This window comes from Sus scrofa, chromosome 14, assembly GCF_000003025.6.
Source record: "Sus scrofa isolate TJ Tabasco breed Duroc chromosome 14, Sscrofa11.1, whole genome shotgun sequence".
Classification (NCBI taxonomy): domain Eukaryota; kingdom Metazoa; phylum Chordata; class Mammalia; order Artiodactyla; family Suidae; genus Sus; species Sus scrofa.
Genome location: NC_010456.5, coordinates 31,516,742 through 31,535,660, shown reverse-complemented (window position 1 = coordinate 31,535,660; position 18,919 = coordinate 31,516,742). Strand labels below are relative to the sequence as shown.

Sequence of the window (18,919 nt, the reverse complement as noted above, 5' to 3'; positions counted from 1 at the left end):
TGCTGTGTCACATTTTAAATTCTTCTCTTATAACTTATACCTTGAAAAGTAGACATGTTTCTATGTAGTTTTTAAAAAACTATCTTTAAAAATCCTGGTGAAATTAAATATAAAGTCATGAAGATCTCAGTAAACATTTTAATTAAAAATCCTCTGAAAATATCTTACTGATCCTATTATAATTGAATGAGTAGCTTCCTCTACATAATAAATCTCAAGAATATGTAGAGTATAAAGATGAATTAACTTCAGTGAATGTTTTATAATATGACTGTTCCTCTGAAAAATACTGAAAATACATTTTTCTTACTTTTTTTATAACATTTATCTTTTTTATTACAACCATTCTAGGTATTTTACATATTCACACACCAGAGAGCCTCCCTTCACAGTGGTTTTCATACTGTCACCCTCTGACAAAACAGTGAAAAGGAACTAAAAACCCCAGGTGAATACTTGATGTCTTCATCAGGGTGGTCACTTAACTACGAAATGATGAAATGATGAAATGATGCCCCAAATGCTGAGCTATCACTTGATGATAATTCCCATTACTTGACTGCTTTAAGGAAGACTACTGATTTAAACTAATATTCTCACTCATATGATCACCTATATTATATAATAATTTCCACTTACTTTCAGGCTTTGCATCTGCTGCTGCATGCCGCATACTTTTCAGCTGGTTTTGTATTCTTTGCAGTCTCTGCACTGCATGAAATAGCTTTAAAATACAATTAGATCTATTACTTGCTTGGTCTACTGAAACCTACCAATCATATAGACAAGCAATGAAAAAAATACAAGTTCCACATAATTCCTGTGATGTAAAAGGAACAAATAATAAGAACTAAGAAAATTACTGAGCTAAACTCAAAATGTACCTGATTTTCTCAATACCTTTTCATGTAAAACTTTTTTAAAAAGCTTTCATAAATTTTTTCTTTAGTTATTTGTTGAATCAGGTGATTAAGAAAAAATGCTTGTTAAAGAAATACATGCACCAGATTTTTCTTATGAAAACACGTTTTTCTTAATTTTAAGGAATGCTGGCCTTCTCAGAAATGAGGTCTCAGAATTAGAAACTGATGCTAAGTAACCTTTCAGGGCATTGGCAATGCAGCTTACTGCTGCAGTGTAACTACTATGATTCCAAGTCAAGTTCCAAAAGAGCCAAAACTACTCTGAGGTACCACCTCACACCTGTCAGAATGGCCATCATTAATAAGTCCACAAAGAACAAATGCTGGAGGGGGTGTGTAGAAAACGGAACCCTCCTACATCATTGGTGGGAATGTAAATTGGTACAACCACTATGGAAAACAGTAATGGAGGTACCTCAGAAAACTAAATATAGAACTACCATATTACCCAATGATCCCACTCTTGGGCATATATCCAGACAAAACTTTCCTTGAAAAAGATACATGCACCCGTATGTTCATTGCAGCACTATTCACAATAGCCAAGACATGGAAACAACCTAAAAGTCCATCGATGGATGACTGGATTAAGAAAATGTGGTATATATACACAATGGAATACTACTCAGCCATAAAAAAGAACACAAATAATGCCATTTTGCAGCAACATGGATGGAACTAGAGACTCTCATACTAAATGAAGTAAATCAGAAAGAGAAAGACAAATACCATATGATACCACATATCTGGAATCTAATATACAGAACAAATGAAAAGAAAAGAAAGGCATGGACTTGGAGAACAGACTTGTGGTTGCCAAGGGGGAGGGAAGGGAGTGGGATGGACTAGGAATCTGAATGCAAAATATTGCATTTGGAGTGGATAAGCAATCAGATCCTGCTGTATAGCACTGGGAACTATATCTAGTTACTTGTGATGGAACATGATAGAGGAAAATGTGAAAAAAAGAAGGTATATATATGTGTGACTGGGTCACTTTGCTGTACAGTAGAAAACTTGACAGAACACTGTAAACCAACTGTAATGGAAAAAATAAAAATCATCAAAAAAAAAATAGAGGGTTAATGAGAACCTACTATAGAGCACAGGCAAACCTACTCAATAGTCTGTAATAACCTATAAGGGGAAAAGAATGGATATGTATGACTGATTCACTTTTCTGTACACCTGAAACTAATACAACATTGCAAGTCAATTAAACCCCAATAAAACAAAATTTAAAAAAGAGCCAAGTATTTAAACTGCCCCTTTAGTAGGAAATTAAACTGATCTGAAATATATATATTTCATATATACATGTTTTCCTTTTTGGCTGTGCCCACAACATGCAGAAGTTCTGGGGCCAGGGATTGAACTGGCACCACAGCAGTGACCTGAGCCACTGTGGTGACAATGCCAGATCCTTAACTTGCTGTGCCACCAGGGAACTCCTGAACTATATTTTTAATGTATAAGTCTAGTCAGTTTTAAGATAGGTATTTAATAAAATAAAAGAAATACTGGAGTTCCTGTTGTGGCTCAGTGGGTTAAGAACCCAACTTAGGATCCATGAGGATGCAGGTTTGATCCTTGGCCTTGCAGCAAGGTTCAGTGCAGGTCGCAGATGCGGCTTAGATCCAGTGTTGCTGTGGCTGTGGTGTAGGCTGGCAGCTGCAGCTCCAATTCAACTCCTATCCTGGGAACTTCCATATGCTACAGGTTCAGCCTTAAAAAGAAAAAGAAATAAATTATGGCCAAATTATTATTTTTTTATTTAAGGCAAAGTCTAAAAATGTGGGATATGGGTGATTTGAGCCTTTTCATGATGTACTTATTTGCCACTGGAGTAAAGTATAAAGAATACCGTGATCAGCAGAATGAAATGGATGTTCTCATAGCCCTAGAATCTCAGGACTTTAGAGATTCTAGAAGTCTTATTAGCAGTTAATCTTATTGCTTAACATTACAATGAATATTCTGTAATATTCAGTATGAGTTAAGCATAGGCCAAAAGACAATGTATCAATATATACAGAGGATAGCACCCAAAAGATGGTATTGGTGCCACACAATCCGTTTAAAAAGAGTATTTCATGGAGTTCCTGTCGTGGCTCAGTGGTTAACGAATCCGACTAGGAACCATGAGGTTGCAGGTTCAATCCCTGGCCTCGCTCAGTGGGTTAAGGATCTGGTGTTGCCGTGAGCTATGGTGTAGGTCACAGACGTGGCTTGGATCCCTAGTTGCTATGGCTCTGGAGTAGGCCACCGGCTACAGCTCTGATTGGACTCCTAGCCTGGGAACCTCCATATGCCGAGGGTGCCCTAGAAAAGACAAAAAGACAAAAAAAAAAAAAAAACAAAAACAAAAAACCAGTATTTCATCATGTTAACAAAGGGAAACATGAACTTCAACAATTCTAAAAACTTTCTTCTTTACATTTGAATGATTAGAAGGAACTATTTCTTTCATCATAAGAATAGAAACTTTTATGTGGATACCTGATTCTTTTGTTCCTGTTTCTGTTGTGCAAGAAATTCTTCTCTCTCTTTCTCAACTCGAAGTTGCCTTGCTATTTTCAGCATCCGTTGATGATTCTGAACTGTCTCCACCTACAGTAAGGGAATAAGTAGTATATGTTACTGTCAGGTTTAAGAAAGACATTAGCATGTCACATGACTAGACATCCATTTCTCATTTCCTTTTGGTAAACAGTATTCGCCAGAGAAGACACTAAAGCTCCAGAATCCAGGTCCTTAAAAGTTTTGGGCTACTGCCTAGGGAGATTCCCTTTCTGTCAATGTTATTTGAGTCCATCCTCAGATGTACACTCATGCCTTGCTTAATCTTTATTTGCATTCCTAAATGTTTACAGGTCCTTGGGACTTGGGGCCAAAGTCTTACAGTGCTAATTCTTGCCTTACCCTTTTCTTCAAACGTTCAACCCTCTTAATGAGCTGATCCTTTTCTTCCTCCATTGCACTGATATCCTAAAAAGTAGTCAAGCAGACACTGTCAGAAAGAATATTCTTTGTCTGTAGAGTTCAGATAAGGCTTTTATATAATTATGCACATACCATTCCTACCACTTATAACCAGAGCATTAAGGAACAAGATTTTCTTTTCGATGAAAGGCATTTCTATTCCCTGCAACACCCCCTGCCCCAACCAGGATTCTTTATGCAGGATAATTTATTTGGCAGCTTGGTGTTCATCTAGAAAAGCAACTGAAACAGGTTATAAAGTAGCATGGTTAAGGGTTCCCTGGTGACTTAGCCAGTTAAGGATCCAGCACTGTAACTGCTGTGGCTTAGGTCACTGCTGTGGTACAGATTTAATCCCTGTCCTGGGAATTTCCACATGCCAAGGGGGCAGCCAAAACAAAAACAACAACAACAAAAAAAAAAAAAGTTACAAGGTAAAGCTGCCAACCAGCACATTTGTGTTCTGATTCCAAATATGGGCACATGATTTCTCAAAACTTTTCTATAATGGAAAGTGTGTAGGTCTAAAAACATGAACAACAGCTGCTGACATCCCATCTGCTCTGTTAAATACCAAACTATATATTCTGCCAATTTTCTATCAAAACCATTTTTAAGGCTATAGTGTTTTCCAGACATAAATTTCTATTTGGTTTTGTCAATTAACCAATTCCCTTTCTAAAAATAAAGACTTCAAAAAACTTTTAACCAGCTCCACAATAATTTTTAGTGAAAACAAAAAATCCTTCTCAAACCTAAAAAGTAATAATAAAATGAAAAATATACATGGTAGTCAGTATTGATAAGATTTGGGGAAATAGGCACTGTTACCACTGGTGGCATTGTATTGTACTGGTGGCACTGTATTAAAAAACAATATCAAAAGTCTTAAAATAGGGAGTTCCCATAGTGGCGCAGTGTTAACAAATCCGACTAGGAACCATGAGATTGCGGGTTCAGTCCCTGGCCTTGCTCAGTGGGTTAAGAATCCGGGGTTGCCGTGAGCTGTGGCGTAGGATGCAGATGCGGCTCGGATGCCACGTTGCTGTGGTTCTGGCGTAGGCCAGCGGCTACAGCTCCGATTCGACCCCTAGCCTGGGAACCTCCATATGCCTTGGGAGCGGCCCTAGAAAAAGGCAAAAAGACAAAAAAAAAAAAAAGTCTTAAAACAAATGAGCATACCTACTGGCCCAGGATTTGCACCTCTGGGAGTCTATAAGGATTCTCATAGATGCTGATTATGTCTAAAATTTGGAAATGACCCAAAGGTCTGAGGGTTATTAAGTAAATTATGGCACAACACATGAAAGTCACTAAAAATTATGCAGAAGATGGTTGAATGACATGAGAAAAAGTCATGACATGAAATAGGCAGATTAGGAGTTCCCATCATGGCTATGTGGTTAATGAACCCGACTAGCATCCATGAGCATGCAGGTTCGGTCCCTGGCTTTGCTCAGTGGGTTAAGGATCCGGCATTGCTGTGAGCTGTGGTGTAGGCTGCATATGCGGCTCGGATCCTGCGCTGCTGTGGCTGTGGCATAGGCCAGCGACCATAGCTCTGATTGGACCCCTGCCCTGGAACCTCCATATGCAATGGGTGTGGCCCTAAAAAGACAAAAAGACAAACAAATAAATAAATAAATAATGAAGAGGAAGATTATATATATATATAAATACAAAATATAATACCAAGAAAAAGGTTTAAATATATTCACTAAAATATCAGTAGTAGCTATTGCTAGAGCATGTGATTATGAGAGAATTATTTTCTATTTTTTTGGTTAATCATATTTCCTTACAAAGATATGTTCAAACATACTTTGGTAATAACAATGAAATTAAAATTATAACTCTAGGTTATTTTATCATTTCAGTTTACTCATATGACATTCTGGAGGAACTCATTACATAATGGAGGAACAAATAGTACATGGACATCTATCACTCTTGTTCCATACTTAATGTTTTAAGACCTATGAGTCTTTCTTTTCCATTAGATATGAGTTCACCTTTCATTTCTAACACATTCAACAAACCCTTATCAAGAACCTACCACATGTTCAAGGCACTGTGATAGGCACTGGGGATATCATGGTGAACAAGATATACAGACATTGTCCTTGCCTTCATAGAGTTTAAAATATGGTTGGGAAGACAGATATTAAAATAATCATAAGTGTAATGATTATTACAAATGAATTGGAGGAACTAATCTATCTAGGGAATGAGAGAAGGCCTCCCTGAGGGAGCAACTGCTAATGTTTCCTGTTGAATGAGAAGAGACATATGTTATTTCAATGGATGGGCCTAGAAATTATCATACTAAGTCAGACAGAGAAAAACAAATATCATATGAGATCACTAATATGTCGAATCTAATAAAAATGATACAAAAGAACTTACAAAGCAGAATATGGTTACCAAAGTGGAAATATGGGCAGAAGTGATAAATTAAGGGGTTGGTATTGACATACACCCACTACTACACAATAAATAGATAGCTGACAAGGATCTACTGTATAGCACAGGGTAGTCTACTCAATAGTGTGTAATAACCTATATGGGAAAAGAATCTGAAAAGGAATAGATATATGTGTATGTATAACTGATTTACTTTGCTGTACACCTGAAACTAACACAACTTCGTAAGTCAACTATACTCAAAATTTTTAAAGATATTATTTCTAAAAATACAAAATCTATGAACATGAGAATTAGCAAGTGTTTAGAAAAAAAACTTATATGTCTGGTGAAAATATAAAGTTTTTTTGGGAGTTCCTGCTGTGCTACAGTTAGTTAAGAATCCAACTGCAGGCAGCATAGGTTGCAGCTGCAGCTTGAATTCAATCTCAGGTCCAGAAACTTCCATATGCCAGAGTACAGCCTTTAAAAAAAAAAAGATTTTTTTGAAGAACATTAAGTAACATGCATCAAAAGTCCTTGGAGTTCCCGTCGTGGCGCAGTGGTTAACGAATCCGACTAGGAACCATAAGGTTGCGGGTTCCATCCCTGCCCTTGCTCAGTGGGTTAACGATCCAGCGTTGCTGCGAGCTGTGGTGTAGGTTGCAGATGCGGCTCGGATCCAGCGTTGCTGTGACTCTGGCGTAGGCTGGTGGCTGCAGCTCCAATCGACCCCTAACCTGGGAACCTCCATATGCTGCAGGAGCGGCCCAAGAAATAGCAAAAAGACCAAAAAAAAAAAAAAAAAAAGTCCTAAAAGTTCTCCTATGCTTTAATAAGCAATTCTAGAAATTGATTCCAAGGAAACAGTCACAGATATCCCAAAATAAAGTTATGTAGAAGATAATCAGAGCATTATGTATAAAAGCAAAAATGAAAACAAATTACAAAAAATAATTAAACTATCCATACTACAGGATATTATTTAATCATTAAAAATCATATTGTATGAGTTCTCTTGTGGTATGGCAGGTTAAGGCTCTAGTGTTGTCACTGCAGTGGCTTGGGTTGTTGGTGTGGTAAAGGTTTGATCCCTGGCCCGGGAACTTCTATATTCTGTAAGGGTGGCCCCCCAAAAAATCATACTGAGAAATAACCATGGGAACATATTCATAATATAATGATTAAAAATACAAGATACAAATAATTATGTATATAGCATGATCTCAAATACACACACACACACACACACACAAAACCTAAAAGTATATAGCATAACGAAATGCTAACAATTGGATTTTTTCCTTCTCTCTTCCATTTTCTATAATATATATGTGATATATATATATATATATATATATCATATATATATTAGATAAAGCTCTAAAATGTAATTACTTTTAATCCATGGTAATGGTTTGTATTGTACATAAGAACTAACCATGAATTTACCCTGGCCTCAGTAAAGTACTAGCAAAGGTCCTACAAAAGAAAATCTGCCATTTGCTATCACTAGTTTTTGTTTTTGTTTTGCCTTTTGTCTTTTTAGTACCGCACCCACGGCGTATGGAGGTTCCCAGGCTAGGGGTCTAATCGGAGTGTTGCTGCCAGCCTACGCCACAGCCACAGCAATGCCAGATCCGAGCCATGTCTGTGACCTACACCACAGCTCACGGCAATACCGGATCCTTAACCCACTGAGCTAGGCCAGGGATTGAACCCGCAACCTCATGGTTCCTAGTCAGATTCGTTTCTGCTGCATGGAGACGGGAACTCCTGCTATCACTAGTTTTTAAACAGTCTTAAGACTCATACAACTAAAAACAAAATTGCTAAATCTAATATTACTCAAATCCAAAAAAATTCTGTTTTTTTCTTTACCCTTCTAATTTCTGCTGTAGAAAATCCAGATGTCTTGAGCTGCTCACATTCTTTATGCAAAGTTTTAAAGCCTTCCATCAAATCTTCATACTAAAAGAACAAATACAAAAATTATAAACTAATGACTAGATCCAGCACTTTTCTTAATTAGGTTATCTATTAACATATAGGGATTACTTAGTGATTATTTATGGTGATTACTTAAATTACTTAACAGTATTAAAATATATCCTTAAATGTTTATATAGGATAATCCTGCTGTGACACAGTGGGTTAGGGGTCCAGTGTTGCTGCAGCTGTGGTGTAGGTTGTAGCTGTGGCTTGGATTCAATCCCTGGCCCATGAAGTTCCACATGCTGTGAGTGCAGCATAAAAACAAAAACAGCATTTATACAGGACACAAAAAAGTTGGTATATATAATCCAGTCACTAAAAACTTCTCAATTTACAATCTGTACTCTAGCTATGGTGATCTTTCAAGCCCTGGAAGATCACCTTTGCTTTCCATACCCTATTCTAAGAATACTCTGTGACTACCTCACCCCTAGCCTGGATAACTCTTATTCATCTTTCAGGTCTCAGCATAGATAACACTATCCTCAAAGAAGCCTTCTCTAGCTCTGTGCCTATTCCATATCAGCATATCATGATATCAGACTAAATAACATAAATCATAATGGCCTGTTACTTGTCCGTCTCCCTCCTTAAGACAATGACATTCAGGAGGACAAGAATCGTATTACTTGTGTAGATTTCTGTATCTCTAGGGCCTAGCATAGTGCCTGATAGAGTGTATTCAGTAAAAAGTAGTGAAATGAATGAAAAAAATCACAACTCTGGAGTTCCCGTCATGGCGCAGTGGTTGACGAATCCCACTAGGAACCATGAGGTTGCGGGTTCGGTCCCTGCCCTTGCTCAGTGGGTTAAGGATCTGGCATTGCCGTGAGCTGTGGTGTAGGTTGCAGACGCGGCTCGGATCCCGCGTTGCTGTGGCTCTGGCGTAGGCCGGTGGCTACAGCTCCGATTCGACCCCTAGCCTGGGAACCTCCATATGCCGCGGGAGCGGCCCAAGAACCAAGAGATAGCAACAATAACAACAACAAAAAGACAAAAGACAAAAAAAAAAAAAAAAGAAAAAAATCACAACTCATATAAAAATTTTTAAGTAGATTTTTGGTGGATAATGACAGGAAATTAATAATATTCTTTCTCGACTGGTCATATTCTGCAAGTACAAAAATCAATCATTCTAAAACTCTTCATTTAGAAAAACAATGTGCATTTTTTATTAGGCTCTCTGCTAAATGTGTCTAAGTCACTTTATTTTTTATTTTATATTATTTAGTTTTTTATGTTTATTTTTAATTTTTGTCTTTTTAGGGCCGCACCTGGGGCATATGGAGGTTCCCAGGCTAGGAGTCTAATCAGAGCTGTAGCTGCTGGCCTATGCCATAGCCACAGCCACACCAGATCTGAGCTGTGTCTGCAACCTACACCACAGATCACGGCAATGCCAGATCCTTAACCCACTGAGCAAGGCCAGGGATCGAACCTGCAACCTCATGTTTCTTAGTCGGATTCGTTTCCTCTATGCCACAATGGGAACTCCTGTCTAAGTCATTTTATACACACATCTCAAATATGCTTCAAGAACAAACATGTCTTTATTACTATTATCCCTTCCATTAATAATTAGCTGGGGTGTTTCCACGTGGCACAATGGGTTAATGATCCAGCCTGTCTCTGTGCAGGCAAGGGTTTGATCCCTGGCCCAGCACAGTGCATTAAGGATCTACTGTTGCTGCAACTGTGGCATAGGTTGCAGTTCTGGCTCAGATTTGATCCCTGGCCTGGGAATTTCCATAGGCCATGGATGCAGCCAAAAAAGAAAAAAAGAATTAGCTGGGCATGCCTGGTAAAAACTATTAATAAACTTCCTCCAGAGGAATTAGTTTCTATCAAATTTACTGAGGGGGGAGGGTAGGGAGGAGAAAATGTTTTTACACCTCTCTATTTCTTACATTATGTAAAGCCTTCAAAGGTAGTGCTGTGGTGGTCTCGTTCTTCTGTACTTTTCTCAAGGCATCTACTATAACATTTGACGTAATTGTTTGCATAAATTTTTCAACCCCAGAAATGTCTTAAGAGATCAGTACTGACTCTACTTCAAATGATAGCTATGGCTATGCAAAATAACAAAATACATGGATGAAAAAATATATGGTTGATTGTTCCAGTTCAGTCCAAAGTTTGAGTACATATCACACAGAAGCAACCCTATAAAACCATGAAGGAAAACAAAGAGACAAGACGGGATACCTGTCTTCACACATCTCATAATCTATTGGGAGAGATAGATTGACAAACTATTCACAACAAACTGGTACAAATCAGTCTATGAACCTACTATGGAATAAAAGTACAAATGCTAAACAGAGACAATTTCTTTTCTCTTAAATCAAAGTCCTTTGAAGTCTTAAGCCTAAATTCTTTCCATAGTCTTTGATCAGCAATGTGCTTTGAAATCTCAGTTACAGGAGCCAGGTCAGCTAGAATCCTGAGTAGTCAAGAGTTTTAGGACCTTAAAGCCAGAACTCAGTATCACCCCAAAACTCTGGTGGTGAAGGTACACTGAAATTGCAAATTCCTGGTCCTTTCTCTCCTTCTACTAGATTGGCATATCTTTTGAGATCATAAGCCTGGCATCTTTGCCCACAAACAATCTTTGAAGGTGTTTACATGTTCCAATTTGCCTGGGATAGTGTCAGTTTACACCTTTTGCTCTGGTGTAATTATTATGATAACCCCTTTGCTCTCTGATCTGGATGACAAATTGTGTAGTCACCCAACTGATCAAGAAAATGCTCTGTGTTTCCAAGCCTAGGATCATACCTACCCACAATTCTTCTTTTTTTGGCCACACTCCTAGCATGTAGAAATTCCCAGGCCAGCAATCAAATCTTGACACAGCAGTAACAATATCAGATCCTTAAATCACTGTGCCACAAGGGAATTCCTACCCACAATTCTTAAGTAATAAATTATTCTAAAATCCTAATTTCAGGAGTTTTTTTCATTCCATATAGTCTACCACTTTAATAGTACTTGTGTGCAAAAAATCAATATTTTCATACATGATTGCAGCTAAACATTAGCTGATAAATATTTTACCTTTTGATGTCACTGGAAATACAGAGACAACAAATAGAGATGAACATATACTGAACATGTGTACTCTGAAATCCACTACAGATAGTTTAAAAATACCACATATATTTTATACCTGTTTATTGGTATCAGCCACAGTTTCGTCCTGAAGAAACTCACTTGGTACCTCAAGTTTTATTAAAAAACGAGCTAAATATGCTCTTTTCTTCAGTTCATTAGTCCTCTGAAGAAGCCAGTGGAGCACTGGGTAAATTACAGGTTTACTTCCAATCACTAGACCCTGACGGAATGTACTCCTATTAAAAGAAAATACACACACATACACACACACAGGTTTGTAAGTAAATCTTGAAAAGAGATAACATTTGCTCAAAATCCAGTTTCCACATTCCTGACTGCTTTCCATAACTATTTAAGAAAGATAAAACCAAGGCTATTCTAAAATCTGCACATTAACAATAATCATAAAATTAGGCCCTTAATAAATTACTGGAATATACAAGAAGGTTGTTTTAAAAACCATTAACTGGTACAGTCAGCCTTAATACCTCACTTCATTGTCTGGGCATGTTTAAGTTATTGTTTCTGTTTAGGAAGGCAGATAAATGATAAAATGGAAAAGTGGATTTGCCTCTTTTTTTTTTTTTTTTTTTTTTTTTTTTTTTTTTTTTTTAAGTTGTACCTGTGGTATGTGGAAGTTTCAGGGCCAGGGATTGAATCAAGCCACAGCAGTGACAATGCTGTATCCTTAACCCATTAAACTACCAGGGAACTCCCTGCCTCACTTTTTTGATTAAGAGAAAGAAGTGATACAGTTAAGGCTTCTGCATGATGAAATAAAAGTTCAAGATTACTTTGAAGTCAGTGATTTTCTAAGGCCAATGACTTAGGGAAAATAGGTTATTACCTAGAAAAACTGACTCTGAAGCTTTGGTTATTAAAGCATAGCTCTAAGAAAGTAACACTTGAACAGATTCTTACATGTCCGTGGCACTTCCTGGAGGTTTGTATTTAAGGATGCCAAGAAGGCTCAACATCCGCTTGGCTGTCTGCTCTGGCATCTCCTCTCTGATATCAACATCTTGCTAACAAATAAAAAAATTGAAAAATGTTATTACTGTATATTTAACACAGTACAGCATTCAAACTCACTCACAAAATTGTTATGCTAGAGCATTAAAGTCACAATGGTCTCTTCATAAAACAGATTAAGTATGGAGGCCTCCAGATTCCAAGTGAGGGTACATACAAGTCAGATCAGGATTCATATTAAGACTGTCAAACTTAAAAAGTCTCCAGTGGAAAAGAGCAGTGTATGAGAGACATGAGATAACCTGCAATACAATAAAACCTTTTGTAGAAGTATTTTTCATTTCAGGACCAAGTCTATTTATATTTGGAAGTAGACAAATAATTTCTAAATAAGGTACAAGTAGATAGTTCAATTTTTTAGCTAGGACAAAAATCTTAAAGATCGTTTACTATCACTTTACAGGCATGGAAAATTAGGCCCAAAAAGGTTAAATAATTGGCCAAAGACTCAGATATTTAGTGGTAAAAACTAGCTTTCTTGACACAATTTTCATCAGATAAAAAGAAAACTTTTACCTTTGGGTCAATCTCAGCCAGAACATCATTGAGAACCTGTAATAGCTGCATTGGCTCCAGGGAATCAAATGTGATTAAATTATAGTTCTTCCTAAAAGGTTCTTTATTGAGATTGTCCACGATGAATTTGATTTGATCACTCATAGTTATTTAGGTCTTATAATTTAAACTAAAGAGTAAAAATACAGAAAAAAAATGACTCAATATTGGTAACAAAAGTTCGTATTTAAAAAATACAATAAACAGAAAATCAGTTTTAAGTTCATAGGAAGCAGGCATGGAAAGTATAATTCTACCTGGCATACAAAATGCTATGAAAAGGGTTATTTTGTTTAAAGAAATCAGAGTGTGCAGACTTTATTATGAATGCTACAGTACATACTGTTAATATTTAATGACATCTTTTTGTATATGCATCTGGTGTAATAACAATCACCTGGGTTAACATCAAATTAACATGGACAGACGAACAATAAATCACTGTTCCCTAACTAGTTTCTCCATCTCTGCCTTCAGTTAGTGCTGTTCTCCCTGTCCCCCTTCTCCAGAGGTGCAAATCCTAACCTTTCAAGCCCTGCCCTCCAAATGCAAGTTCCTCTAGGAATTCTTTCTCAAGCTATCTCCTAGGGCTGTATCAGAATAGCAGCAGCTGCCCTCCAGGTTGACCACTTTATCTCTCTCTTTTTTTTTTTTTTTTTTTTTTTTGGCTTTTTAGGGCCACACCCATGGCATACAGAGGTTCCCAGGCTAGGGGTCGAATCAGAGCTGTAACTGCAGGCCTAGGCCACAGCCACAGCAACACCGGATCCTTAATCCACTGAGGCCAGGGAAGGAACCTGCATCCTCATGGATGCCAGTCAGATCCATTAACCACCGAGCCACAACAAGAACTCCTATCTCTCCTTTTCTATTTTGTACTAGTTATTTACGTAGTTTCTCTTCTCTATCAAACTGTAAATTCCATGAGGACATATCTGTGCCTAATTCTATCTCTGAATATCCATTCCATCTAAAATGGTGACTTCTTCCACTAGACTGAATGAATCTGTTCAGTCTCAAGGCCAGAGAAACAAAATCAAAACCAAAACCCATAAGCCTAAATAAGGTGGCAGTGAGAAAGATCACAATTTTTTAAAAAATTTATTATCTGATTGTTAAATTGCTGAAACAGCTTAACCAAGGCTTGTAGTGTTTCTGGCATGCAATATTGTTAGTATGGGAAGAAGCGGTAGAAATTTGAAGACAGACAATTTTTTAAACTAGCAATTTAAAAAAATGAATAAAAGATGAACTGCTAAAAAAAACAAGATTACTTCAGTGCTCCCTAGTAGTTATTAACCATGAAATGAAGAGATGATATTTTATCTAAGACTTTGTTGGAGCTGCAAGAATCTTGCTCTAAAACAGGTCTTTTAAATTGGGTGGGTGGAGCTGGATATTTAGAAAACATCAAAATGTAAAATTATCATTTCCTCATAATTATGATAAAATTATGAGTAAATGATTATTATTGTTGAAAATAAGCTAAAAGACAGTAGGAAAGATAACCAATGTGATTTAAAATTTTGAGGTTTCCTTTAAGCTATAAAAGGAAACCTTTACATAAATTAAATAAAAATCCACATTGGAGATGCAAATTTTCCACTGTTGAGAGTATTTCAAGTAAAAGGTCACGTCACAACCTTCGCATATGGATATATTTAATTTTAATTATTTAACTATTATATATAAAGAGAAATTATATATGACATAACATATACATACATATATACATACACACACATTTTTTTCCCTTTCCAAAAACCAAAATACTTGGATAAATGAGTAAAACGTTACCAGGACAGGAAAAGAAACTAGTTGGGTTTCCTGCCTAGTTGCCCACCGGCTTTCAGATGGTTACCCGCTAAGGGCAAAGATGTACTGAACAGGTAGGCTGTCTATGCCCAGTGGGCTCTGCACTCTAAAATTAGTAAAAGCAATTACTCTCTCTCTTGCAGCGGAAAGTCGCCACACTAATTCACAAGCGCTCACCCACATAAGGACTCGAGGGGGTGGCGGGGGTGGGGGGGGAATAAAAACCAGGACGCGCGTTTATCTTGAGACAGAAACGACGCCGTCCTGGTCCCAGGCTGGCATGAACTCTGAACCAGGAGCCTCCTAAGATTATGCCAAATAGTATCCTCCCCGCGCCCCCACCCTCTGTCCCTTGGGTTCGGGAGAGGGGATAAGAGGCCCCCACGTCCGACCCAGACACCTCGCGGCGGCTTCTCTGGGCTTCCGGACGGTTCGTCCCGCGCGGGAGCCGCCTCGATCACCGCGAGGCCGCACAGAGGCCGGCCTAGCTGTGGGGGTTTAGCTGCTACGACCCTTCCACTCTCGAGGTGTTGCACTGGGAAATGGGAAGGGAGGGAAAATTCTCTCCTGTTTCGGGGTTCAGGGACGTTTCCAACCGAGGGTTCGCGAGGTTACCTCAAATTCTCCTCACGAAACTACTTTCCCCGCCCAGGAGGAATCCGGGCACTAGTGGGTTCCCAGAGACGAGCTCCTTGGCAACGGTTGCTAGGCCGTGGAACGTCACTTCCGGCGAGGGAGGGCTGGAGCGTCTCCGCTGGCCCCGGACGCGCGCTGCGAGACCGAGGCACTGGAGGCGGAGAGAGGAGTGTGCGGGGCTCACTTGCAATTTTGGGTTCACAGGTTTTGAGCCACTGCGGACAGCTGAGGGTTGTTACCATGGCAATAAAGTTTACCAAACGTCCTGCAGTTTGCGGTTTTCAAAATACTCTCTTCATTATTAACACATGTTAAATGAGTGTGCCCTGACTTTTCTCCCTCCCCCTTCGCTTGCTGCCTTCACCTAACATCAGTGATGACTTGGAGGCAGGGCGGGTAGGATTCGGACTGAGGAAGCATTTGGCCTGAGCTTCAAATTTAGGTTATTGACATAAGTATCTCCAAATTAGGTTATACGTAGGAACAATTGTCGAGTCTCTGGCGGGATTAAAAGAAGACACATTCATCATAGAGATTTCAGCTTCTTTGTCACATTATTGGGCCACATATCCTGTATTGGGAATTAATTTTTTTCATCCAGAATTTTTTTAATATGCTAAGATAGCCTAAGGAAAAAAAGTAAATGGCTTCAGGCTTCTGAGAGCCTATTTTTAGGCACCTGGAGAAATGAATCAAGTCCTCCTTGCATCTTCATGGAGTTCGCATTCTGTGAGGTAGGTGGGGGGAGATCTTCATGCCCAGGTCACAGAGGAGGCCAGCAGTCTCCTGCAGCAGACAGAACCGCGGACTGCATTAACCGGCTTGGGCAGAGACCTTAGTTGGTGAATGGTATTTTGAACTGCCCCTATTAGAGTAGAAACCACTGTACTTTGTTTATGTCTGCTGGCAATGAAGAGGAGCAGAAAAAAATGAAATTCCTCACACCCTAAAACTTAGTTGCCTGCTCCAACATCTTGGAAGAAACCAACTGCAGATTTAGCATCAGACTTACAAAACAAAGCAAAACAAAACAAGTTCCATCTTGGGCATCTCCTATATGCCCTGTTCTGTGCTGGCTGGTGAGGATGCGTGGAGGGCGAGGAATTACCTGGCCCCTGTCCTCACAGAGCTGACAGTTTAGTGCAGGAAGAGAGACAGTTGAACGGGCAACAACAATACAACTATTATAAATGCTATAATAAAAGGAGCTGAGGGGATCATACTGTCAGGAGAGGTTCTTTGGGACGAAGTGAGTTTTTTAAGGTTTTCAGGTTTCCTTCAAACAGGAAAGGGGAGAATTTTTTGGACAGAGCAAACAGAACATTCCAAGATGGGTACATCGCTGGCTGCAGGGCATTTGGAGAGACACTAAGACAGGTCCCAATTCAGCTACTCTCAAGACTAGTTGGAGGAGACAACACTTAAAACCTTGAAAAGTTAACTTAAATAACTCTGGGAGAAACAATAGAAGATGCATACAAGGGATTATATAATTATTTGATCCTGTTGGGTGTGTTAGAAGATTCTTCCGGCTGCCTGGATTCGAATCTTGAATTGCATGGCCTCACCTGTGGTGATTTCATTTCATCTACAAAATGTGGCTATAGTGATACCTTCCTAAAAGGGGTGATATGAGGATGAAATGAGCTGATATGGGTATAGCGGATTAGAGCAGAGTCTGATATTGGAAGAACTAAGGAGATTTTACCTTTTTTTCCCCCTTCTTAAAAAAAAAATGATTTCCCCTTGTGGCTCAGCAGGTTTAAGGACCCAGTGTTGTCTCTGTGAGGATGCATGTTCAATCCCTGGCCTCGCTCAGTGAGTTATGGATCTGGTGTTGCTGTAAGCTGCCGTGTAGGTTGCAGATGCAGCTCGGATCCGGTGTTGCTGTAGCCATGGCCCCAGCTGCAGCTCTGACTTGACCCCTGGCCAGGAAACTTGCATGTGCTGCAGGTGTGGCTGTAAAAAGAAAAATAAATAAATAAATACATAAATAAATAAATAAAATTTTAAAATGAGATGGTTAGATTTGCTCCTCCTATAGTCTACAGATAGAGACTATACAAAGATAAGAGTGACTTTTCTAAGTTGTTTTTAGTTCCTCCTCTGCCTGTGGCTGCTGTTATGGAAACACTATACATTTCAGTTATGAGAATGCAGTCCTATGTAAATTGAAGTAAGCAAGGGAGTCTACTCTTTGCACCGAAACTGGAATTGATTTTTTGCTTAATGTGATTGCTCTGAACACAGGAAAGAATTTGAAGCCAGTCAGCATGCTTCCTGGGATCCATTTCTGAGAAGCTTATATTCCAACTTGAAGCAAAAAAGAGAGACATGGAGAGGCCTTGTACTTGTTGGGTCCCTTTCTATCTGTCCAACCCACACACAGGCCAAAGGAAGACTTGTGACCCACCCCTTGATTCATTTAAGATAAAAAGATTCGTTGAGGGATCCAAGAGAACTTAGCGACAATTTCATAACAGTGAAGGCATTGCTGATTACATCCCGAGTTAAGCCACCCACGTGAAGACTTTTCTTTCCTTTAATGCTATGTTGAGTCTCCCTTGTAACCCCCAAAGATGCCTCTTGGCTGAACTATAGCTGAGCTTTTTAATAGGTGAAGGAAAGTCTCAGTCATAGAAGACAGCCTTTCTGTAAGATTCCCACTCTTGTCCTGACTCTGTTTTTTAAAATAGCTTCTTAAGATATAATAATCCACATACATACAGTCCACCCATTTAAAGTATACAATTCAGTTGCTCTTAACATATTCACAAATTTGTATAACCATCACCACCACCCAATTCCAGAGAACATCTTCATTACTCCAAAACAAAACCCCATTCCTTGTAGCCATCATCTCCCAGTTGGCGATGAAAAAACACTATATTTCAGCCCCTGGCATCCACTAATCTGCTTTCCTTCTCTATGGATTTGCCTTTTCCGAATATTCCATATAAATGGAATCATAAAATATGTGGCTCTTTGTGTCTGGCTTCTTTCACTTAGTGTAGTACGTTCAAGGTCCATCCATCTTAAAGCAGGTGTCAGTACTTTATTCCATTATATGGCAGAGTATTATTTCGTTGCATGAATCTTTTTTTTTTTGTCTTTTGTCTTTTTAGGGCTTCACCTGTGGCCTATGGAGGCTCCCAGTCTAGGGATCGAATCAGAGCTACAGCTGCAGGCTTTCGCCATAGCCGCAGCCACAACAATGGGGGATCTGAGCCACTTCTGTGACCTACACTATAGCTCACGGCAAAGCCCGGATCCCTAACCCACTGAACAAGGCCAGGGATCAAACCCGCGTCCTCATGGTTACTAGCCGGGTTCGTTAACCACTGAGCCACGATGGGAACTACCATTGCATGAATATTTATTCATCTCTTTATCTGCCGATGGACCTTTGAATTGTCTCCACTGTTTGGCTCTAATGAACAGTGCAGCTATGTACATTCATGTGC

General features: G+C 38.9%; 1 protein-coding gene across 6 annotated transcripts in view; it reads right to left on the bottom strand.

Moving 5' to 3' along the window:
• Positions 1–18,919, bottom strand: part of IFT81 (intraflagellar transport 81) — a 189,456-nt gene that overhangs the window by 79,343 nt on the left and 91,194 nt on the right. For 2 of the 6 annotated variants that reach the window (XM_021073040.1, XM_021073045.1), the window contains exons 1-8: positions 15,435–15,588; positions 12,966–13,134; positions 12,339–12,442; positions 11,473–11,653; positions 8,190–8,279; positions 3,846–3,911; positions 3,423–3,533; positions 640–724 (exon numbers count right to left, since the gene is read on the bottom strand). In XM_021073040.1, coding sequence (XP_020928699.1) covers positions 640–724; positions 3,423–3,533; positions 3,846–3,911; positions 8,190–8,279; positions 11,473–11,653; positions 12,339–12,442; positions 12,966–13,109 — 781 coding nt within the window. In that variant the 5' untranslated portion in view covers positions 13,110–13,134; positions 15,435–15,588. Of the gene's footprint in view, positions 1–639; positions 725–3,422; positions 3,534–3,845; positions 3,912–8,189; positions 8,280–11,472; positions 11,654–12,338; positions 12,443–12,965; positions 13,135–15,434; positions 15,589–16,134; positions 16,242–18,919 lie in introns of those variants that run through there. The other 4 variants (XM_021073043.1, XM_021073042.1, XM_021073041.1 and 1 more) reach the window with 3 other exon arrangements.